General features: G+C 40.6%; 1 protein-coding gene across 1 annotated transcript in view; it reads right to left on the reverse strand.

Annotated features, from left to right (window-relative positions):
• Positions 1–25,048, reverse strand: part of RASA3 (RAS p21 protein activator 3) — a 178,456-nt gene extending 153,408 nt beyond the window's left edge. Inside the window, exon 1 of the mRNA XM_071744238.1 lies at positions 25,030–25,048. Within this exon, the coding sequence (XP_071600339.1) occupies positions 25,030–25,042 (13 nt within the window). The 5' untranslated portion in view covers positions 25,043–25,048. The remainder of the gene's footprint in view (positions 1–25,029) is intronic.
• Positions 25,049–25,917: the final 869 nt, after the last annotated feature.

A 25,917-nucleotide genomic window follows, 5' to 3' on the forward strand; every position in this document is an offset into this window, starting at 1 on the left:
TGAGAACAAAGGGGAAAATCAACAACAAAAAATTACTATAAGGCCAAAAGGTAATATCAGCAGCACTATTTCCATGTAGTTATCAAGTTACCTTCCCAGTGACAAACATAGCTAAGGATAAACTGCTCTGTGAGGAGATGTATTTTAAAATGCAGCCCAAGGTACAATCAACACTTTAGAAAGACATTTGCTTGCCCTGTCACAGGAAATCCAATACCGGGTCATTTCCCTCCTACACTCTGTGGAAGAGAATATGGCTTTAAATTAGTTTTTCAGTTTAATAACTGAGGGAATAATAAAAAAAAAAAAAACCAGCAGGAAAAAAAAAGAGAGAACATTGCCCTACTTTAAGGGAAATAAATGAAGCAAACCTATTATGTCTCAGCAAAGCTGTTGTTCCTGCTGAATGAGTCATTGCTGCTGACTTTGCCAGTTGTTCCTACAGACACCAGCGGAAAAAGGGAGATCCAAAGCTTAGAGATGAAATAAAAACAGAGCAAAAATAGAATTAAAATTAAAATGAAAATTGGAGCAGGAAGCAGGCAGAAATCAAAATATAATTCACTGCTCAAAGGAGACACAGCAAAATGTGCCTCAATGATTTATCACTGGGGAGAACTACCTTGCTTATTTTTGATTCAGGAGGAAATTTGCACCCTGAATAGGCCACAGTAAAACAGTCGATGTCAAGGACAGGATTTTGAGGTGAAGAGAATGCTTTGTACAGCTGAGGTGGTGGCTGTTACCTCTTGTCATTCATTTACAGACTGCTTCACGACAGAGTCATCGGGCCCTGAAGTGCCTGCAGACAGCAAATGCAGCTCAGGTGCACATGACCTAGGCAGAACTCATTACACATCACCCTCACAAATATCCTGACATTTACACCATTTCTTGGTGTGAAAGACAGAAATTATTTAACAACAGAGTTGGTCAAGTCCACATCATGCAAACTGATATAACAGCACTTATGGCTTGACACAAGTGGATGATACCCAGATCAGTGCAGGCACTGACAAGCATTACTTAAGGTGTGATTCCACAAGATATGGAGAACGTCCTCCCCCTTCTTATTCCCCCTCTCCCCTTCCCCATGCAAGATGCAAGCTTTTGTTATTTTCTTTGGATCAGCTCTGGTTTCCATCAAACCTCTTCATTAGCTAATTAAACTGGAGGCAGCAGCGGAAAACTAACCCAACAAAAACAAACAAACCTGGATAGTTTTTCTGTCACTTTCTGCAAAGTGATGAATTCCAGGCCTGGTGCAAGGGGTGGAAAAGACCACACAGCAGGGAGCAGTGGGGAGATGAGCAGGGGAAGGAAAAGAGCAAGTCCTTCCTTTTTTCTGGTGGGAGACAATCATGAGATCAGCTCAGCTGCCTGAGAAATGGCAGTGTAAGAAATGAAAGAAAGTTTCCAGGGCATCTGAGGCACTACACTTATCTCCCTTACCTGCATGCTTCCCAGCTTCTTATATCTGGTTTGTACACAAAATAAAAGTATAAAACAAAGTAACTGAAATGGACTGTGAAGCATCTCAGATACCAGTCATGCCCTCACCTACAGCATTGCACTAAGGCAATTCCAGGACTGAAAGGTTGGCATTAATCCAAGATAAAACCAGCATTTTTCCTCCTGTAAAATGTACCAAACCTCCATATAGGCAGGGCTGCCTTCAGAAGATACCAAAGACCATTCTCTTAAGAAGTGCAGAAGGACCAGATTGTAAGGGCTACTTAATGCAGATCAAGGAGGAACAAATCACTTTAGAAGAGGTATAAAACCTTGGGCAAATTTGCTCTGACACAAGATTGACAGGTATTTCCCCTTCTGGGTTCCCAAGCATGGGGACATAAGCAAACATGGTGAAGTTCGACTCTGCTTATATGGCTTTCTTCTTTAGTTAAAAATGAGAAAAACAAAAGCAAAAGCTGCAGAGAGTGACCCAGGAGAACCATTCCTTTCTTAGACACATCTTACAAACTCCCAGCCTCCGTATCAAGTTCAGCAATGGCACGAGGATCAGCACCGAGCTGACAAATCCATGGCCAACATTGAGAGATATCCTAGTGGGCGGTGTTCACGGAGCTGAAAGATAGCCCTGGGCTTCTGTTCTTCCCTTCCCAATTATTTCTGGATCAGAACTGCCCATAGAGCATAGATTGGTGCCCTTTTGTGCTGGTGATTAACTGCACAGGCAGCCAGCCACACAATTAACAGCCTTTCATTTATACAGTCACTTACCAAATGAATCCCACAGCTCTCCTCAAACTTTATTAGGTGATTTGTAAGTGCTGCAGTTTCTGCAGTCAGACTGCTCATCATGGAGAGATGCTGCCTTCAGAAATAAATATAGAAAACATCAACTTAAAAAAAAACAAAACGAAAAAAAAAAAAAAAAAACCCCAGCCAAACTCAGGAGCAAGATTTAAAGTGACCAAGCAGAGGTAAATGCATTGATATCAAGGACTTCAAATCTGCACTGGTCATTTTGTGTGAAGTAACCAGCTTCTTGTTTTCATTAGTAACAGAGGGACAAAGAAAACAAAACAAACAAAACAAAAAAACCCACAGCTGTATGAGGTATTAGCAAGATTTCCCAGAGAAAAAAAATTGACTGTATCTAGTCTTTCCATGTCCAAACTCCTTGGCTTTGAACCCACTAACCCACAGGCTCCCAAGTGTCCTTCCCCCCAAAAAAACCAGAAGATAGTTGCAGCACTGCCCACCAGGCAGAGAGTTGGCATCAGCTCTGCCTTTCCCATCCTCCATCTCACCTTGGACTGCTGGGTCTCCATGGTCATGTGTCTCAATTTGGGAGGCATGTCCCCTGTCATGCCAGTCTTATTCAATATATATGTAGGTGTCACCCACTATATTCACTACCTTACCTACGACCTCCAGCCCTAGGCCATTGTAATAAAACTTTTTCAAGCCTGTAGTTTCTGATCATGTAAAAAGATTTTCAAAGGTTTAGCTCATTAAAATCTATCCAAGTCTTTGGAGAACAGTAAGAAGTATTTCTTACAACCTAGTACCAGCCTTTTGACAAACTTTTGGACCCAGTTCCAATTCAAGAAGATTTTCCTGGGAGGGGAAAAGAACTTGAAAGAGAAAGCAATCAAAACCGGGGCATTGTAAATAAGAAGCAGAATCTCCCATCTGCCCGGAGACCAGTGTTGAATGCAGTGATATAATTCTTAATAAAGCTCTCTCAAACTATTCAGTCTGAGGCAGAAAGCAAGTATGGAAAGCTTCATCCCAAAGAGTTAATACCTGACAAAGAAATAAGCAACAGAGAGGCTTCCACAATGGAAAATATTATGCAGCTTTAATTACTGTGGAAGTATCGTTGCAAACTACTATTAAAAATAGTAAGGTTGTAAAGCCAGTTGCTCCATAATCAGAAACTATCAAAAATATAGCTGTAAGATAGTTTTTAGGTATTTACATGTTCAACAACTTTTGCTTTTGACAGATTTTTGTAAATGCAGAAACAAATTCTCATAGAGAACTAACTACATCCTGCAGCCTTCCCCACACCAACTCTTAAGTCTGTGGTCCATAAATAGTGGGCCCTGTAACACCTGTAAGAAGTAGTCAGTAAAAAACACTTTTTTCCAGTTTTCAGAATCAAGGCAGTAATAGGTTCTTTATTTTACGTACATTTATATCATTATCTCTCTTTTGTGGCAGGAAGGGCAATTTAAAAATAGAACATCTAAACAGGGCAGAAGAAGAGAAAAGCAACTGAAATACGAAGATGTGAAGAGTAAGAGGAAGGAAAAAGAAATAGAACATGTCCACCACAGAAAGGGAAAGAACAACTTGGAGCAAGACAGAGTTCCAGAAATAGCATTATTCCAGTAGTCTCCTGTGAAAGCAATTTAGGAAGTAGCAAAGGGCTCTTACTCCCTCTTGGATAACTGCAGCATTTGGAAATTTTGCTCTTCTCAGCCTTCTGCTTTGCCCTTATTCTGGAAGCCACTCCTTTCTTGGCATGGTGGGCCAGCAAAACAGGGGGTTGTGAGCCCATTTTGTGATTGCCACCCCACATCAACATACTTTGATTTCTGTTGTCTAAGTTAATATAATGTTGTTCATATGCAGGTGTAATTTTTAGTATCAGAAAAGGGTGGACCTGTGAGCATGGTGACCTTTTCAATTATGCAGCTAAACTCAGCAAAAATTACCCATGGAATTCCAGTCTGAGCTTCCCAGGAGAAGCAGGTTGAAGGACTTGTACAGTAGAGGATACCAGGGATTTAAGGAGTGCACATATCAAACAGTGTCTTCAGTAAAGTGAAAAAAGCAAAAAGCAAAATGTCATAAAAGACACTTCCCTTATAAATACCAATAAAACTCTTTTGAATTTATAAAAACTAGTAAAGAAGCAGCTGGGAAAAAGAATTTTAGAAGAGCAACTTTAGCATAACTAATTGATCTGATTCAGATTAGATTTTTTTTTCCCCATGTGACAATTTTCACTTCAAAGTCTTCCCAGTGAGCACTCATTTTGGTGAACTGTAAATACTTAGGAATGAAGGTTTTGGAAAATCTTCAGAGGCTCTCTGATGCCTCTCAGCAACTTGCCATGAGGAAGAGATCTCAGTGAACCAACTTTCCCAGCACAGTGACAGGGACCACTTCCTTCTTTACCTCTTCATGATTTTATGCAATTTTTGTGTCAGCCACAGTAATTGCATTCACAGAGAAAAAGTACTAAAAATACAATTTCTTTCTAGCTTCCCTTTTAATGGGATTTAGCAGCTTGAAATGAGGAGAAATAGCACCATATGATGCATCAGCTCTCTGCATGTTACAATCTACTACTCTTTCAGACCATCATTGATCCATAGTTCAGGAGAGAGACATCAGAATGTACATTCTGTATTACTTATGTTTAATTACACTTCTTCAAATGAAGATGTGCATTAAAATCACAAACTGATCATAGCATAGGCGAACAGAGGTATCAGTCAAGACCAGGCATTGAACAAATATCAACTCTTCCTTTGCCTGAAGTAGAATATCATCTGCAATCATTTTGGAGGCTGCCAGCTTTCCAAGCAGACATCCCAGCAAACACTATTTACTTCCTAGAACCTGGAAATGCTTTCTAAGACAATGTCTCCTTTTGCATTTGCAATATGGATCAGTGAATAATGCTTGAACTATGAATGAATTAAAACCTTTTCTGAAGCACAGTACTCTGAAATACAAGACACTGGTTTTACACTACTGAACTGAGAGTAGCAATAACAGCTCCAGTACTTTGGTCACTCTGCCATACAACTGCAAACTCCTGGCTCCAGAAAATTCACAGATTCCCAGGGAAGTATCCACAAAGGAACCACGCTGTAGAGAAAAGCATCACCATATCCAAGTGCCTGTAAGGAAACAGGATGGTTGTTTACCCAAAGCAATAGCAGACTGTCCCAATGGGCTGTGGCAAGACACATCCTAGAGGGTGTTAAGTGTGCCCAGTGCCAGTGCAGAGGAGGAGACCTTCATGACAAACATCATTGTCAGCCACAGGGTTCCATGGCTGGATGGAGGTCATCTCAAGCCACCAGACAGGATGGGAGAATCATAGAATAGAATCGGCTGAGCATGAAAACAGACACAGCCGAGCGACTCCTCTACATCTTTCAGTTCTGGATAATGGAGAGGTAGAAGGAAAAGATATTTTTAAAAGGTCAGGTCAATAAGTCCCACTGCAAGGACTCCATGGATTATTTTGGGAATTTAGATACCCAGCTCACATGTAGATCCATGGGACAGAATTTCTCTCCCTAAACACGGGCATCTAGTGCCAATTTGGGTATTGCTGTGAATTTGTCTTGTCTCCTGATTTCAGGCAAGGATCATCAGCAGACTCATCCCATGGCAGATCACAGAATCATAGAATCATAGAATTGGCTGGGTTGGAAGGGACCTCAGAGATCATCAAGTCCAACCCTTGATCCACTACCGCTGCAGTTCCCAGCCCATGGCACTGAGTGCCACATCCAGTCTCTTCTTAAATATCTCCAGGGACAGAGAATCCACCACTTCCCGGGGCAGCCCATTCCAATGTCTGATCACCCCCTCTGTAAAGAAATTCTCTCTAATGTCCAACCTAAACCTCCCCTGGCACAACTTGAGACCGTGCCCTCTTGTCTTGCTGAGAGCTGCCTGGGAAAAGAGACCAACCTCCCCCCTGGCTACCCCCTCCTTTCAGGGAGTTGTAGAGAGTGATGAGGTCTCCCCTGAGCCTCCTCTTCTCCAGGCTGAACACCCCCAGCTCCCTCAGCCTCTCCTCATAGGATCTGTGCTCGAGTCCCTTCACCAGCCTGGTTGCCCTCCTTTGGACCTGCTCCAGCACCTCAATCTCCTTCCTGAACTGAGGGGCCCAGAACTGGCCCAGAGGACACAGGACTCAAGCTGTGGCCTCACCAGGGCTGAGTATAGGGGCAGAATCCCTTCCCTGGACCTGCTGGCCACGCTGTTCCTGATACAGGCCAGGAACAGGACAGGAGAGTGCCAGGACAGACAGACTCAGCCTTTGTTGTGCACCTTTATTAGAGCTGTCACATTTGGCAAGCACACACCAACTGTTCCTCCAACAGTAGCTCATTTCTAAAGGAAAGGTGTTGCACTCTGTAAACCAGAGGCAAGAAGTAATTTAATGAACCAAAGCTTTGTTCACTATCAGAAGGATAATGCCAGCTTGTTTTTAATAGCAATTCTACTTTTGATGAAAATATCCTAAGCCCTTATGGCTGAAGTCAACTTCGCTTTATGCAGTTCCAGGCTGGATCATCAGGGACTCCGTAAGGGGCCAGCAACCCTTCCCAAGTTATATCATTGAACCAAACAAAACTGTTTCCTTTTCTTCTTTAAAAGCTTCAGATTGGAATTATAATAACCTAAAATGTTTGATCAAATGCCACTTGCCTTATAATTAAGTACAAATGTTACTCTCTTCAAATCTCTTGCCTCAAAGCTAAAATACTTTGCAACTGAAACACTGATATAATTACAAGAGATACTTGGGGTAAAGGAAAAAAAAATTTAAAAAAGGAAAAAAAGAGCAAACATAACACTATAAAAAGGAGTGTTAAGAGTTTATGAAATATTCATCTGAGGGTCAAAATCTGATTCCATTTCTACTATTGTAAACCCAGGCTAGCAGCCTTATTATAAAACTATGCTGAAAGAAAACTCATTTTTAAGTATCATTTTTAGTATCAACTCTCTGCCACAGGAAACAAGAGGTAACTCTCCCCCTTTTACCCTTCTTACATTCATCTACTGTTCTGTTTGTCTTACACCTACAGTTGTGCTCTTTAAACCCTGAACAAAGTTAGCTCCAAGATAAATATCACATAGGAAAACTTTTCTTTCTTTCTTTTCTTTTTTAATTAGGAAAGAGAATAGTTTTCTGGTGGGTTAATGAGTTGAATCTTTTCATCGAAAGAGCCATAGCTGATGTAAGGAAGAAGTAAAGCCATATATTCCTTCAGTAAAGTGGAAAAATGGTTATATTCATTGTCTGGCAGTATTTAACACCAAAACTGGTCTCCTAAGTGTCAGTAGAAACACATGGAGCCCAGCAAAATGGTTGCAACTCAATAATCCATGTTGGTTGCCATGGAAAAAAATATGAATATAGACACAATCAGGGTTTGTCCAAGTTAGGAATGACTAATCTGGTATTTGCCACCACCCCTTATTAACTGGATAAACATCAAGTATGAGTGTATTCCATGTTTATTATTTCTTTATATTTACCACAGTAAAAGGAATATTACTTTAGCACTCCAAAAGTATTAAAGTATTATGTTTTTTCCTTTTATTTTTTTTTTAACATGGCATTTTTATGGTTTCAGGAGAAAACTATTCACCTGGATTTCCAGGTCCTGAGTTTAAGAGAGAATAACGTGTTGAAACCATGTTATCTACAGTTTAAAACATTAATCAAGCCTTCAAAAACGTTGCACTTCTATTGCCGCATAAAAAGCTGTGAAACTGAAACCTGGATTGTGAATCTTTTCATTTGCTTTGTAGTTTCAGATTCATGTTTTCAAGTTTTCCTCTCCTTTTACGAATTTCATAAATTTCACTCCTTCAGAATGGTTTTCACTCGTCCCTTAGCTGGAACTTGAATTTCAAAAACCAGAAACAAACCAAGAGACAAAGCCCAAAAGCTGTAATAAAGCTGTCACAGTGAGGATGCTTGTTATTTCTCAACACTCACGTCTGACTGTCCTTGCCAACCTCACCAAAGTCAGCTTAACTGCTCCATGTTTAAAATGTGATTTTTAAAAAGTGGCAAGGTTTATTTAAGAAGGGATGTAGTATGTGTAGTAACATACTTAACTTGTATGTGTTTAAAAATGAAATCAGCACAAAGGAAGTGCAAAGTGCAGCAACAACCAGAGGTTACCAGGATAGAGTGCAGCATGTTGGTTTGTTTAAATTTGTGATTTATGCTGCAAATCTGTCCCTTCAGCATTCAAATGGTTTCATCCCACCATACACCCTGCTGGGAAGGATGGAAACACTACTTCCACCACAGATATGAGCAACTCTGGCATAAAGGCAGCTCTCACATTAGTCAGAGGGTGATATTTGCACCTGACTCCAAAATCACTCTTTACATTTCAGGACAAGCCAACTAGTTTGCCAGGCAAAGCAGCTCAAGTGTAAGAAAAATTTGACCTCTGCTCTTAAATATAATATAAATTCGACTGCCCCCAGTCACTTCTGCTGGGGCAAGAAGGAAACAGGATGGTTGTTTACCCAAAGCAATAGCAGACTGTCCCAATGTGCTGTGGCAAGACACATCCTAGAGGGGGTTAAGTGTGCCCAGTCCCAGTGCAGAGGAGGAGACCTTCATGCAGTTGTCATCAGTTTATGTTTATATTTATATTTATATTTATATTTATATTTATATTTATATTTATATTTATATTTATATTTATATTTATATTTATATTTATATTTATATTTATATTTATATTTATATTTATATTATTTATATTTATATTTCGCCCATCACCGTATTGATAAACATTCTTTGGAACCACTCTGACAGCAGAGGTAAGAACAGGATCAAGGCTGTTAGTACCTCAGCACTTCTGTTTCCAACCAATTAAAAAAAAAAAAAGCCACAAGACTTTGCTGTCAGCCTGCCTGGCTGGTGTTTCATACTGATACTCCACCTGCATACTTAGGCCTGTATGCAGACAAGCACAGAGTTCGAGGACCAGGTTCACAAGTCAGTGAGAGGTTGGTGCTTAAAATACCACGTGTGGAAGCCACTTCCTTGCCAACAAGAGGTCCACTTATTCTTTTGCTTCTCTTCAGATGAAAAGCCATAGTCTGAACAAACATATGAACCACAGTGTGTGGAAGCACTGGGGTTTGTTGGAGTTTCCTGGCTCCAGGAGGATGCTGCACAATTTACCATCCTGATGTACCATTACAGCTCTCTAATTTACAAGCTAATTTCTACTAGAACTTTTCAAACACTGTCTATGAAACCATACAAAGGGGAAGATACAGGACACTGGGAAAAAGAACATCCTCAGGGTGGGAAAGAAGGAGCCTACAGGAAGGAAGATGGAGGTATGGTAGTTGCTATGCTACTGTGTCAGAGGGGCAGGTAATGAAAAACTTGGATGACTGCTGTTGTTCCAGCCCTCATGCACTGTTTCTAGCTGGAGCAGCCAAAGAAAAGCTAAATGAGGAAGGAAAGCTGGAATGGAACATCCTGGTAACCTCCACATCCGGCATCATCCTCTGTTAGCCAAGTATGACCCAGATTTATTTCACTGTGGTATTTTCTTTTGAATCAGCAGATTCTTTAGTTTTCAATTAAAGCAAATTTTGCCAAAGCTATAGGAAAACATACAACCTAAAATACAAAGGTAATGATTCTGCCATTATATATATCTATGTACCACTTCCTAGCAATTCACCTGTTTGGAAAAAATATATATTACCAAAACCTTAGGAAAATATTTTTTCTTCTAAATATCTATTTAAATAATGCTGGAATCTTTCTTCAGCCTACAAAAGCTTGAAACATAGACACATTCTTAAAGGAAAAAAAGAAAAACCTTTTTCTGGTAACAATAGAGATGTAGCTCACAAACCGAATAACATCTACATTTCTGCAGTGTTCTCTTGTAACATTTTTGAGACTGTTATGAATCTGACAAAAGGAATCCAGAAATATACAAGAAATATTTTTTTTTTCCTACCTATTTCTTTGATGCCCACGACCAACAGAAAATTATTTTTACATTCTGCATCAGCCAGCAAATTTTTATTCTCATTTCAATTTTAAACCCCATAGTTTTCCTCATGAATTAAATATGGCACCTAGTAATACAATCCCTACCGTAAGGCTGGAATTTTAGTTCCAATAATACCTTGATTAAACTCTGCCCTCAAGAGTCTCAGTTTTCAGTAGGACAAAGGATGCTTTGATTATCTCACATCTGCGTCATCCGTGTATTAGGGTTTAAGTACAGTGCCATGATTTGGAAGGCATGTGGAACCATGCCTGTCATGTATAATCTATACACACACACACACACACACACAAATTAAAGCCCATTGAGCTGGATTCCCTGGTGCTTCCCTGGAGCTCAGCTGGCATAGCTGTACTGAAAATTGGTCCCATTATTGGGAGACAGACAATCACTTCTTGCCTTCCCCCCCCCTCTTGGGGTTGTCCTTCATGGGGCTGCTTGCTGCATGGTTTGTGCTCTGCCAGAGCTCTGTTGTGGGGACTGCAGCCTTTGAATTGCTCCTGCCACTTTACTAACACCACCAGAAACAAAAGCATTTGCTGAACAGCAGATTGTTGATAATTGGTTTAATTTGGGCTCTCCAGCTCAGCCAGGCTTCCACGCAACAGAATCGTGCAAAACAAAACTGCACCAGCTCTTTTCACAGCCTACATAGCTCAAGAGCTTTATTTTGCTTCTAGGCTCCTTAGGTTGAATCTTGGCAGAAAGCAGAATATATACTCACAGGTGACAGTGCTGGGAGGTGCTGTCTTCACATTTATAGCTTGCACCTTCCAGAAGACAAGGCAGACACCTTGGGGTTTGGGCCAGCAGCTACACAGCAAAGGGGGTGCAGCTGTAGCTTGGACACATTCATATTACCACCTGTGAAAAGCCACTCTCAAAGACAAGAAAAGAAGTTGAAAACCCTCAGAAAATGCCAACTACCCACTAGTCTGAGTCCCTGCAGCTTTTTTACTTTATGATTTTTGCACCGTTTCAGTATCTTTTTTGCTAAGCATATACAACCTCAAAAAAAGGTTCTTGTGTCAAGTTCAAGGTCAAATTGTTTTAAGCTGAGTTAGCTAACTTTGGTTAATGGATTTGTGTTAAAGCTAAGGCTTCTTCACTGTGTTTTGCAGTACTGAAGCATCCTGTATCACACTTCCAGAACACATTAGCAGCCTAAAACATTTTAATAACACAGCTACATCCTAGGCTGGACAAAATGTGACTGATAAATTAAAAACATGAAAAAGCCACACAAGTTCGTAGACACACGATAAGGATACAGCCCATCTGACTGGTTCGTGGAAGCAGCTCTCTGCCCATGAGATTATGTTAGAACATCAGCTGGAGCAAGCCTTACCTCAGACTGTGAAAAATCAAAGTAATATTTGCAAACCCTTGGTGGCATCAGCTAAGAAAAGTATCAACCACAGATCGCATTATAATGTTAGTCACAAAAACGTGTGAAAGTTTGCAAATCTGCAGGTATGGGGGGGGAAAAAAAAAAGCATATTCACCTTTGCTGGAAAACATCAGACCAAACAAATTCCAGCAAATGGGTGCAAGTGCATAGAGCTGGTCTGGACTTGAATCACAACTGATTTCATGTCAGAGATCCAATCTCAATGCTTTACGCAACTCGTCTCAGGCTTTGATTTTCTGAGCTGAAGGCAAGAGCCCATTTCCTCCATGCTGAGTGCAACAAGTAACAGCTGTAAAATGGTGCTGGCTGCCTGACAGGGCATAATACTTTTATCCTCTGACCTTTCTGAGAAAAGGACCAAGGCTGGTATAGATGCACACTGGCACGTTTTTTCCACTGTATAACATAATATCCCGATGCAACTAATTAGTTCAGTGTAAATACAGTTTTATTTTGATGTTTCTAATTTCTAAAAATTACACACTTTTTGCTACCGAGTTTGTAAATATATATAGTTATTAAAAATGTTTCTTCTAATTCATCTTGTAGTCTTTTTATGAGTAGAAAATTTTGCATGCTATGCTACCTCCAATACCAGAGGTAGACTTTAGAGTTTGACTTGGTCTGTGTGTTCTATGCAATGAACATTCTCACTACAAGATGTATAGCCTACATGCCAAACCTACCTGGAAGCTGGTAAAAAAAAATATCATGAATTTGGAAATTTAAATTAGGTGTCCCAATAAAATACCCAGTTTTCAAAGGTACCCAGCATTTTCAGATGTAAAGCAAGCAAACAAACAAACAAACAAAAACCAAAAAGGCAAGCATTCTTTCATTGGCTGCCTAAATATGGTTCTATTATCTTAATTAGATAATCAAATTTGAATTAAGATGTTTGCTTCCAGTTCAAAAAATGTTGTTCATCTGACCACATTTGTAATGGCAAACAGCTCAAGCCACTAAAATCAAAGGGGAGGCTAATTGTGGTAGGTTAAAGCATGAGAAGGACTTGACTTTGCAAGCCCTTCAGATACAAAATTCCCACTGCCTGCAAGATCAGGACCTTGCATGGAGATCCAAGGCCTTCCTAGTTTTTTCTGGTCTTTTTTCATGGTAGAAGAGCTAGGTTGCCATCTGGCACTGACTTGCAGCAGCTGCACGAAATAAACTTAAGCAAACATGTTGGCACAGGTGTGATTAGCAACTAGAGGGGGCAAGTACTGCATTTTAATTCATTTAAACAAAAGTTTGTAGGGAGGGAGTCTGCATCTCCCAGTGCAGGCCATGTCTCACCTTTTCAGCTTTAGAATTTATTATTTAACCTTAGTGGTCTGGAGAAGGCTTCATCACTGCCCCCAAGCATATTTGGAGTTAAGCATTTAAGGTGAAACTTTCTCTTGAACCCTACATACTTCTGTCAACATAAATAGATATACAAATAAAAAAGCTGTTTTGATAAGTTTAGTAGAACACTTGGGTTTCTCTGGTTTACTTGAATTCACCAGTACTTCTAAGGCTGCTCCCCCAGTAAGCTTTTCTGCTTATGCTGAAATATAATTTGGCTCAAATATGCGACTGAAGAAAAAAGTTATTTGTACAGAAGAAAGCAATAAACAGTTCACAAGTTGGAAAAGGTATTTTAATGGCCTAGAAAGACTGTCAAGTTACTAAGTATACTTATATTGTCCACAAAAGTGACACATCTTTGCAGAATTTTCCAGGTGCCTCTTGGAATGTATATACAGCAAATCTCTTCAATAGTGGAGAAAAAGACATTTTTTCTCTTTACATCACAGAAGCACATTCTTTCTAGGCTCCAGATGAGGAATTTTTGTCCCATGGAAGTGAAATCCATAGCTCTTTTAAAGCCTAGCTAGTTGGGTCTCACTTGTAGAGGGTGACCATGTTAATGTGACTATGGTGAACGTGTGAAGTTCTAGGAAGTGGTTTTCAAATCCTCAGTATCCGCAAGGCCAAATAATTCAGTTTAGTTGAGTCTATTGAGACCGAAAGGCCAAACACCAGAGTCCATCACCAGCTGTTTGGATTTCAGAGACTGGACAGAAAGACAGACAAAGCTGTTCCACCCATGTGGTTTTGTGTTTAGACAGGGCTACCAACTCTTCTCCTTTCATCTCTCCCTCTGCTGCTTTGGGGATCAAAGTACCACAACTGCACACACACAGTGACCATTGCCTGTGATTCTTGCACAGTAAACCCGTGCTACACACACAATGAGACCATTATCCCACGCACATCAGTGGGAACTGACACACTTTGGACACTTGGAGTTACTGGGCTTACTCAGAGCAAATACACATCCTTGGGTAGTAAGCCTGGAGTACCCTTGAACAGGCACAAGGTCTCATGCCTATTACAATCAGCATCACAAGTGCAATAAATCCCAAAGGTTCCTACTCCACTGTTGAACAGAAACATAAGCAAGTATGTTGGCTGGGTCTCCATGCCAGGCATCCAAGTAATTTATGCTGCCTGTAGAAAATGGTGCCAAAAGTGCTGTAGCCCAGGGTCTCCCTCCTGACAACAAACACAAGAAAATGGACCCTCTCTGTGCAGGTTCTGCATCCCAGACCTTTGAGTCAGACTGTGGTAATCCCAGTGCAGGAAAGAGTAACTTCCAGTTTGGTGCAAGGAGCCTCCTAAAGCTCATAAAAGGTACCCTTTTCTCAGCCTCATTCTTTTCCTATCAGCTTCTGCCAGGCAGGAGGAATGGAACCAGAACAACATGCAGAAACTGGCTCTGTGGCAGCTGTGAGCTTTCTTCCTATAGGGGAATTCCATACTGGCCATTTGCAAGCACAATTCAATCCATGCATCAAGTGAAAAAATGAAATCTGATAAACCAGAGAAATTGGTGATGAGAGACAGAACTTGGGATCTCTCTGCAAGTTGCTTCTCAGCTGCATAGAGCCTGTCTGCCTGTCTCTAACCATAACCTTCCAAACCCATAAAATCTCCTACCAGGTTCTGATCAAGGTCCAGGGAAACATTAAGGTCTGCAAGCACCATGTGGTCAGCAGGATGATGTCCAATCCAAGAGCCAACAGGTGTTGGCATTGCCTGAAACAATGGGAGGCATAACACATGCCCAAGGTGAGTCAGTTAGGAAAAATCATAACATAAATCATAACTTATATAACAGTAACACACACTGAAGCCAGTTTGCTGTGCAACTAAAAGATTGTGTTATTCTAGAGACTAGAACAATCAAGCCAGCAGTTAGGGGGGGGAAAAAAAAGTACCTCTTAAGATTCATGCCAAACCAACAGAAATGCCACTTACATTCTTACAGCTAGCATCCAAATAACTGATCACATTTCATCACGAAGAAACATGTTGTTACTGCCCAAGGCAAGCATAAAATCTACTAAGGAACTACATGGGAACAAATGAGATATTAAGGCTGAACTTGACAAGCAACATTCCAGTTCCTGCCATATTTTTGGTGAGGCATGTATTAGGAAGGCAGATTATTCTACAGAATTTGGTACTTTTCTGGGGAATGTATCTCGCTGTAACTAAGTGCAACCAGGAAGATCAAGACAAGATTTATCTCTCTGGCCTTTGAAGAACAGATTGGATGGTGTAAGATAATATACTGAGCAACACAGCTCAGAGTCTGTCTTGACTTTGTTTTGATAGAGAAGAATGAGCAGGTATACTCAGGTGTATATCTCTCTGCAAGAATTGGGAGCTAGGATAAATCAATAAATACCAGAGGCAGAAGTAAAATGAAGCAATTTGAAGAGTGTGTTAACACAATGCTCATGAGACTTTCTTTGAAATATGTTGTACAAAAACATGACACGTATTCTTAGCACAAGAAATTTTTTTTCCATGGTACAAACTCTTATTATCAATATGAGTAGTGAAGTATGCTGGCATTTGGTAGACTATATCATAGGAAGATTATAATAGAACAGCCTGAATCATTCTCCAGGTAAAGGCAGACAGTCATCACAGATACAATATTACTTCTCTGTTTTCTCAAAACAGTGACAAAGTATCCTCAGCTTTTGTGAGAGCAGTGAATTAAATTGCTAAGGGACTACAGATTCCCCCTGTTTCTAGGACCAAATTCATTACACATAACCTCCATTCACTCCTTGAAGGTCCCTAGGCAACACACCTCCTTCCTTTTTATTGTAAGAGCTCGGTGTGTTTCCCTCCTCCTTGCATATTTATTTCTCTCTTTCCTGTCTGAAGGTAAGTCACTCATAGTGTTAGTTACCACATAAAATTCTGAGCACAGATGAGCTAAGAGCTCATGATGAGCTAAACCATCCATCAAAACCAGGGTTTTGCTCTGCAAACATTTGTGGAAGTGCTAGAAGCTATGATTGGCTGTGTCTTGCTTTTGGTCTCTAATGCTCAGGCCATTAACAGTTCTGCCCACTGATGCCTAAAACATACCCTGAAATATCTGCATTGATTGGACATAGCTTTTAGAAACTAATACATCTAATATGACAGAGAGATGATAACTCTGTGGCCTCACAACCTTGACTGACAAAGCAGAGGCATCATAGCAAAGCCTTTCTCTTACTACTTTGCCATAGTTCCAGCTTTCCTCAGAGCAGCAATCCTAGATTACACACGCTTCAGGGCAGGACTCCTTGTCTCCCCCATGTAATTAATTTTCAGTCTGAAGAGCTCTAAAATCAGAAAAATAACAGTCAGCTGTTCAGCACTCAAGGCTGCAAAATGCCAGGACCACTTGAAGCTCCCCATATCAGCACTTAGACACAGTGGCATTCCTTCATCCTCCCTGGTGCTGAGCAGGAACAGAACAGACAGGCAGAAAATACTGCTTGGGAGCCACTTGCAAGCACGGACTCCTGCACTCTGCAAGCAGACCTGTCATGCCTCATGAATAAAAACTCAGTTTATCTGACCTCTGTCTCAATGGATCACAGTGGCACCAGCAGCTTGTCTGCTCCAGATCCCTGGTCCTGGAGCAGAAGGGAGGAGGTTGAACTGTAAAGCAGCAAAGGCTCTGCCTCCCAGTAGGTCTTTTCCCTTCAGTACACAAGGAAAAAAGACCCAGGCTGGAAAAGATGCTTTCTAGGGTTGTAGCCGTCCCCTGCTGTACATCTGGATCATATAATATGATATTGCTGAGGAAAGAGACATAACACAAAGAGGTGTGCCCTGACAGTACAAGCCGGTGCCTGCAGCTTCACATGCTGAACCAGATTAAAATAAAGAAGGCTGCAGAAAATGCTCTGATTTCCTGTGCAGCTCAGGAAAAGGACTTGGGGCTGACGCAACTCTCATCTCTCATTATTTCCAAACTGAAAATGTGTGTTAAAAAGACAAAATACCTAAGGATAGGGCTCTGTCTGCTTGGCTGTGCTGAGCAGGAGCTAAAGGAGTTTGGCAACAAGCATCCTCAGCATCTACTGACTGATGTGACTCTGTGGCACTTCAGGTGATGAGGAGTGGTTGCTGTTTCATTTCATCAATCTACACAGACACAGGGCATTTATCTCAGTTTCTTCATCACAGAAAAGAAAAAACTACTTGTAAGATCACTGCATGCTGTGACAAATAAGCATGGAAGACTGCAAGACCCAAGTTATGCCTTTGTAAAATTGCTCACAAATCAGAAAATAGCTCTCCCCCCACATTCTCCCTCTGTTAAATATTAGAATCAACTTGTTTATCTTCCTTCCCGATGAAATAACCAAAGAAATAAAAGATGGCCAAGTCTCTGAGTGGTCAAAAGAGAGATGTGAGGAATTCAGGTTCAGTTTGCAAACTGCCTCATGACTCGGTTTAACACTGGCCCCTAGTGTTCTTCGGCAGCATCTTTGCTTTTTTGGGTGTTAGGCATGGAATATCAAATAAATCAGATAAAAATAAACCTGCCTTTGTACTGCAGGGCTGTATCAATGCTCAAACTTGAAAGGGTCCATAACAATCCAGCAACACTATGTTGATATGCATTGGTTAGCCAGTCCTCTTTAGCCTTAGTATTGTATACACCAAGTTTCCAATGCCTGGCTGAGGATCAGAGGATTATTTCACAGTTTATCAAAAGTCAAAAAAGAGAAAAAAAAATTCTCAAACGATTCCGTGGAGATCTACATGACAAATTTGTTCATGACATTTTATTTTCACAACATCTCACTCAGCAAGTAACCTCTTCTTTTACAGTCATGCCTATTGTTAGACATGTAGCTAAGATTTGGTCTTATTATTCATATGTTTACATTATTTAAGAAGTGCAAAATGTCATGGTGTATCTATTTTGGTAATAGGCAGTGTCTTCATTTGGGAATTTCAAAGGATATTAAATGCTGGCTGGCTGTGTCTGAGAGGAGCCATGGAGGACTGCCAAAAAGGGAGAGCTGGAGCTGTGTCTAAAGATTGGAGTGGGACAGTAAAAGGCATGGAGAGGAGAATCTGGAAATAGCTAGAAGAGAAACTCCAGCTCACATGCATAACAGCAGCACAAATAAATACACTTAGAAAAATGAAAGTAGAGAAGACAGTGAACTTTATGACACAATATGGTTCTCACAGATCACAAGGAGGACAGAATGGGTACAGGTCTCCAATCACTACAATTACCTCTGCAAACCCAGACTAAACCATATGTAGCCATAACAGCATCTGAAGAATCTAGTTTAACTTGAATTTAACCAGGTATTTTCATCAGCAAACCCTAAAAAAATAAGTAAATCAATAAAAGACTGAAGAAGTATTTAAAAAAAAAAAAAAAAAAAAAGAGAGAGAGAGAAAAAAAAGAAAGAAAAAAATAACCAAATTTTTTTAAAATTTATATAACTATTTGGATCAATATAAGAGTTAATTATATTAAACATTTCCAAAAATTCAACACCTAATGCATATCTTCACACACTTATTAGACCTACAGTGAAAAATAAACTGCAAATGCCATCCTGCTTTAAAACAGAAAAGGGAAAGTTAAAGGAAAAGGGGATTTGCAATAATGGTTAAAAGAAAAGGGATTTAGCCCTGCAGGTAATTATTAAAAGCTCAAAACAATTCTTACTCTCCTGGGGTCATTTTCCTCTTAGATTAAGGATCGGTTTGTAGGTTTTCAGTTCTTCAAAAGCCAGCAGAGATTCCCACTCCCAAACCCATCCACTGATTCAAGACCTGTACAGTGGCACTAGAGGGCAGGAGAGCAGCTTTCATATCAGCCGTGAAATTCGAAGTGTTCATCTTCATCTGCCTGAAGGTGTGCTCAGGAACTCCTCTTGTGGAAGGCAGCAAAATGGAAATAAGGTATTTCTATTCCTATGGACTACTTTCACCTGCTAAAAGTATCATGATTTTATTCCCATGTACTAGCACAAGTAAATTGAAAGTGAAGAAATCAGTTTGCAATTTAATATCCCCCATTAACAGTATTTTTAAACATAAGATAGCATCCCTCCAACCATCTATTCCACTTATATAATCTTTACTGGCAGATTTAGTTCATGTTTCTGTTAGGCTTATCCTCCTCCTGATAAGGAATTTTAAGTATTGTTTGATGTATCTTAGTCAATTGTAAAAAGTTCTTCAGATTCACTGGGCTTCCTTCCCTATTCATGTGCTGAGGACCATCAGGTTTTGCTCTCATAACTGAGGTCCTTGATATAGTCAAAATGAACATTCTCTCCTGGGTCAAATATATCTCTGACTGTTGTATAAGAAGATGTGATCTTCTTTAGCCTGAGTGAGGAGTAGCATATTTGAGCAAACATGGTATTTCACAGAATCACAGACTGGTTGAGGTTGTCAGGCACCTCTGGAGGTTACCTGGTCCAACTCCCAGCTCAAGCAGAGCCTCTGAGGGATGATTGCCCAGAACCGTGTCCCAGGAGCTGTGGGATATCTCCAGGGATGGAGACTCCACAAACTCCCTGGGCAACCTCTGCCAGTGCTTGGTTACCCTCACAGTGAAAAAGTGTTTCCTGATGGACCTTCTTGTGCTTCAGTTTGTGCCTCTCACCCTGTCACTGGGCACCAGTGGCTACAACATGCACAACCATTTGTCACATCAGAGCATTTTTAAACTGCAAGTTGGCACTTAAACAAGGAAACCAAAAGCAGTTTGGAAACTGAAGTTATGAACTTCTGGAACTTCTGCAGTAGCCAGGGCTATCTTGAAATGGGAGTGCACAGGACCCTGCTGAACAAATCACAGACTCAATGGTCAGTCACAAGAAAAACCGTGCTCTGTTCTCACACTTACACAGCACAAGTGTCTAGGGATGCAAAACAAAGAGGGGATTCACACCATGAACACAAATCTGTCAAAATGCAAATTTGCTTATGCAAAATGCCAAATGCACCTGCAAGAACAGGTGTGCCATCTAATATTTTGATACTGTGAGTTTTTGTCTACTTGTCGTGGGAACATGTTTTTTCTTTCTTTTTTTTTTTTTTTTTTTTTTTCTTTGTATTTTTGCTAAAATGTTTTCATGACATAGTAAAGTGCTTCTCTCAGAAGCAAGTTTCAGTATATGAACTGAAAAGTGATTAAAGCAGGTGGGGTTTTTTTGGAAGCCCAAACAAGTCTTGGTAGGAGATTCAAGGGATTAAGTTTAACATCTCAGCAGAGTTGATGATAGCCAAAAATATGATTTCCATTCTCTGAAATTAAATTCTAATCCATTTCAGCAGAAAAACAAAACTGTACTGGAAAATACAATCTTCAAATACTATTATCGTTATTTATTTGAAAATCTATAAGCTTCAGAGCAACAGCAATGAGAGAAGTTAAAAGATTACCTTCAGAGGGTAGTGACAATAATAAACATGGGGAGGAGAAAACAATGCAACAATAATTCATTCCAAACACATTACAAGACTGCTTTTCAAGGAAACCAAAGTTGAAGCCCACATACACACTGGTTTTAGCTGTTTTCTGTTTTGTGTGTGTTACATCTCAAGCAGCCATTCATTCTATTCCTTTATGGAACTGAAGGATACAGGTGCCAAAGTATAACCTGTTCATGTAAGAAGGCTGAAGCTTACTGGTACACCTGAGAAAAGATGTTTTCTATGTATGCTTATTTCACACATTGCATTTCAGAATAATCAAATTCCCTATTTCTTTAAAAAGCAATGCCAACAAACTGGATCTCACATTGGCTAACCAAAAAGTGTGCCATGGATTTTCTTATTCATGCTGGTGGTGAGCTGCAGTGCAAGCAGTCCTCTTCACACTCAAGGAGATGAAGCTACAGTCTGTGCACTACGTTCTAGGTCTTGTAGTCAACAGTTAAAGTTTTCACATCTCTCACTACTTCTCTATCCCAAAGCCTAGAGAGCAAACTCTTAACAAAGCAAACACATTCCTATAACACACATCCTGAATATTCAAGTAAACACCAGTATTTTGACTTCAAATGAAATGACAGGATGCTTAAAACTCTGCCCCAAGCCCTGGAGTTCTTGGTGTCAGAGCACGTGTGTGTTGCATTACTTAAGGATCACAATCATGTTCTGGTTTGCTTCCTCCCTTCTCTCTGCATCCAGCTGCCTGACTGCTTTCTGCTCCCCTACCTGTGCTGTGTCAAACAGTGGGAGACACTGCTACAGTGTGTAAAATAATTCTCTGTTTCCAAATTCCTCTGCTGCAGCCCTGAGCATGAAAACAGACACAGCCGAGCGACCCCTCTACATCTTTCAGTTCCGGATAATGGAGAGGTAGAAGGAAAAGATATTTTTAAAAGGTCAGGTCACTAAGTCCCACTGCAAGGACTCCATGGATTATTTTGGGAATTTAGATACCCAGCTCACATGTAGATGCATGGGACAGAATTTCTCTCCCTAAACACGGGTGTCTAGTGCCAATTTAGGTATTACTGTGAATTTGTCTTGTCTCCTGATCTCAGGCAAGGATCATCAGCAGACTCATCCCATGGCAGATCATAGAATCATAGAATTGGCTGGGTTGGAAGGGACCTCAGAGATCATCAAGTCCAACCCTTGATCCACTACCGGTGGCTGCAGTTACCAGCCCATGGCACTGAGTGCCACATCCAGTCTCTTCTTAAATATCTCCAGGGAAGGAGAATCCACCACTTCCCTGGGCAGCCCATTCCAATGTCTGATCACCCTCTCTGTAAAGAAATTCTTTCTAATGTCCAACCTAAACCTCCCCTGGCACAACTTGAGACCGTGCCCTCTTGTCTTACTGGGAGCTGCATGGGAGAAGAGACCAACCCCCCCTGGCTACCCCCTCCTTTCTGGGAGTTGTAGAGAGTGATGAGGTCTCCTCTGAGCCTCCTCTTCTCCAGGCTGAACACCCCCAGCTCCCTCAGCCTCTCCTCATAGGATCTGTGGCACAGATACTGCACAGCAACTCAGATAATACCCAAATTTAACTACACTCCTAGAAGTGGAGAAATTAATCTAGGTCTTGGGGAGACTCCATTTGATATTAAGACACAAGCATTTGGGTAACTCTAAGCTGGTCTCATTCTAGTCAGTAAAATCTAATTAACATAGCAAACAGGCCAGAGCTCCCCATAACACAGACATCTATGTCTGGTCAGCTGAGTTATTGGTATTGTTCCACTGACAATGGAAACAGCAAGGAGAACAGCAAAATCCAGACTGATGGCAAAGCAAGCCAAGAGCATCTCATCTGCTTCCCAGTATATCTAACCTGGCTCATCACCTCTACTGGTTTTGGACTATGGCTACATAGGCACTACAAGAGTGGAGACACATTACTGGCCAACATAACCAATTCAATTTCTCTAGGAAAATTTAAGGGATCTAAGATCTTAGTGAAGCAGAAAATAACTTCAAGGGCTAAGTTTTACTTCTACACTTATACTCACGTGATCTATTTAAGCTTACATAAAGAAGAGGAACGTAATTTTTGTCAGTAGCATATTTTTGTAATAAAAGTTGCCTTTTGTGGTGCTTTACATTTTATTGTAAGCAGCATGAAGATCATACAGAATTTTGCATTCCTTCATTTCCTTAAAACAGTGGGTTTTTTTGTTGGGTTCTAACCCAGGATTAAACATCCTCACCCTTAGCACCTCCAATAGCCATAATGAAGTATGAAAAAGATGAATCATCTTGAAGGAGACTGCTCTTACAAAATTAAACTCTTGAAAAAAACAAAGCCAAATGTGATGTGATGTCATCCTGATACAATTAATGGGACTCACTCATCATCGATGCAATTAATCAAAACCTATGGCAGAGAATAAATATAAACACAAAGATTCTTTGTTTTAGGGAAACAAACTAACAAAAAAACCAGTAATAAGTTTGTATCACCTAAGAGTGTTCTACAAGCAGCAGGCCCAACAAAGGGCTTATTTCCTACAGGCTGAACCATGCACCACCACAAGATATTTGCAAAGCCCCAGCTTTCCTCTGGTCCCTGTGTCCTTCAAGCTTCTTGATACATCCTCCAATGTCAATCCCAAGTCATACACACCCTTACTGGACTCCTGGCAGACCAAATGGAGCAATAAACTATTTAACTGAAGATGCAGCGGGGGAAAAAGAGCACTCATCCAGGTCTCTCTTAGATTAAAGACTCTTAGCTTAAAGCTTAAAGACTCTCAGTTTCATTGCAGATTGCTTTCTTGACAGCTTAGGCAGTTCAAGGTGGACAAATAATGGCAGATAAGACCCAGACAGAAATGTCACACTGTTGAGCCTAGAAGAGAGGATACTGTTTCTACATGAAAAAGCAAGAATTTTGCAAGATAATTAAAGAATGTTGTTGGAAGACCTGACAAAGCCAACTGATTTCCTTCCCATCCTTTTCTACCTCTATGCATGCCATGGATGCTCCTGGCTTGATCAAGTTGATTCCATTTCCAGATTCACTTTTTTCAGATCCATTAAAAAAAATAATCACAGAAACAGAATGGGATGGGGCTGGAAGAGACCTCTGAGGATCATCTAATCCAACCCCCCTCCTAGAGCAGAATCCCTTAGAGATGGTGTGAGAGCTCAAAAAAATACTTTTTTTCATCTCTTAACACCAAAGTTTAGCAGCTCTGCTGACAGCAGAGGAGTCACACCATGGGAGCAGGTAAAATATTCTGCCAAGGGTTGCACCCTGGCAGCTCTGCTGTAGTTATACCAGGGTTGGAAACACAAATTCACTTGGGTATAGAGTTGCAGGGTTCAAGAGGAAAAGCCTCAAAATGAGGGCAGCAGAAGGTCACTCTTATTTGCTGCTTATCTGGAGAAAACAGCTGAGTTAGAAGACATCTCTAAAACCTTCCCAGAAAGATGAATGTGTTTTGACCTCTACACATGCCTGTTTCAGAGGCCTCACTTCAGTTCCATTACTCAAGTTAGAAACAACAACATTTTGAAACAACAACTTCAAAGAAGACTTTTTTCACACATAAACGCAAAGTGAACACACTTACTTCAACTGGAAGAGGTTTACGTGTGTGAGCATCAAACTGACTCTGAGACAGTAATTTAAAAGTGGCAGGAAACAGCTATGTGCTAGCACCAGCATACAGTACTATAGGTATTTTTAGAATGAAAGAAAGACAGTTCTCAACACAGATAAAAATACAGAAACTTCCACGAAGTGAGAAAGTTTTAATATGACTGCAGAGCCCTCCCCTTCCTCTCAAGATCTGAGATAGAGAGTACATATCACTAAAGCCATTTGCTTTAACTGACCCTGTACACCTTCACAACTGTTTCAAGTCCTGTTAGCAAAGCAGTAGATAAATCAGCACTGATAAATTATTAGAGGAGTTTTGCTTGTTACTAGTTTTTAAACTGATAGACAAACATATGTTATTTAAACCTAGTTAAAATTCAATTTTCCCTTGTTCACACCTAAAATAAATTTTAAGTCCCAAACACCAGCTCACAAAGATCTTGCCGTTCACATCACTGTGCATCAGCCTCATCTGCTTGCCTGCACACTTACATCATGCCCAGTGAAGGAGCAAGACTTTGGGGTTTATTCATAAGGATGCTCACTGAATAACCAGGCACTTCACAAGTGCAGAATTCAGAGCAGCTTCCCACTGTAGAAACAGGATTGGAGCCCACCTAAGCAGAGCCAGCTGGAGCAGCACTGCTGGAGGCTGCAGCCTCCTCAAGCAACCATTTTTCAGAGTTCCAGCCCCAGAAATAGCTCAATCAGGAGAGCTAAGTATTCAGGACACAAGAAAGCAGCACACAACACACAGACATCACAAAGCAACCTGAGGTGATGGATTCTGCTTTCACAACTTAATAACTCTATAGGTACCAGCAAAGTAACAATACACATGTACATCCATGTACATTTCCATGCCTCAGTTTCCTCACCTCTGTAGAACATTTCCTGGTCTTCTCCAAGATGCTGCAGATCACAAGTCCTCTTTATGCTCCTTCCCTGTGACTGTGGCTGCTTTTAATGGCCACCCATCCCCAACAAGAGCGTTTTCTTCTCTTCCAACCCCCACACTTCCTGTGCATTTTTTTTTATTTCCCCTGCCAAGACTTTTATCTTAGAGGTTAGTAGCATCTCCTAATTCTTTAAATTTTCTTTGTATTTTTTTTTGTTTTGTTGATAACGTTTCAAGCTCAGTCCTCTGCTGAGATATTTAAATCCATCTTGTTCTTTACTGCCCCAATACCTTATACTGAATAGAAGCCACTGAGCTGTGGTGAGTTACCATTACACCTGGTTTAAGAGGGAAATGTGCCACATAACAGTAAATTGTGGGCTCCACCACTCAGCAGTTTCTACATTCTCACTCAAATGTCCTTTATTGTACGTAGAAAGATCCAAAAGCTGTCAAATACATATGCTGTTGGCTGCACTAATTTCAAAGGGATTTTAAACCAACAGATGCAGTGACTGGGGTGGTAGCACCTATGACAAACCACAGGTTTCACAGAGAGGAAGGTACAGAAGCTTAGGTGTATCCCCTATTCTGCCACAGTGTGGTCGGGTGGCCATGGAAGCTATTTAGATATCTGAAGGTGTCTTCAGGAAAGCTGAACGTGGTGATAATGCTCATTAGATAGTACCATTGGGTCTAAAGAAACCACCAGCAAGATGATTTATCCCTTCATTACATGAGCTGATGGAAAGATTAAAAAGGAATTTGTTTTTCTCAAGAGCTCAGTGACTGAAACATGAAAAAGTAGTATATCTATGTCACCGTTGAGTAAAAAAAAGCAAAATTAATCTGTGTTTTACTGCAGGGA

Source organism: Heliangelus exortis, chromosome 1, assembly GCF_036169615.1.
Source record: "Heliangelus exortis chromosome 1, bHelExo1.hap1, whole genome shotgun sequence".
NCBI lineage: Eukaryota > Metazoa > Chordata > Aves > Apodiformes > Trochilidae > Heliangelus > Heliangelus exortis.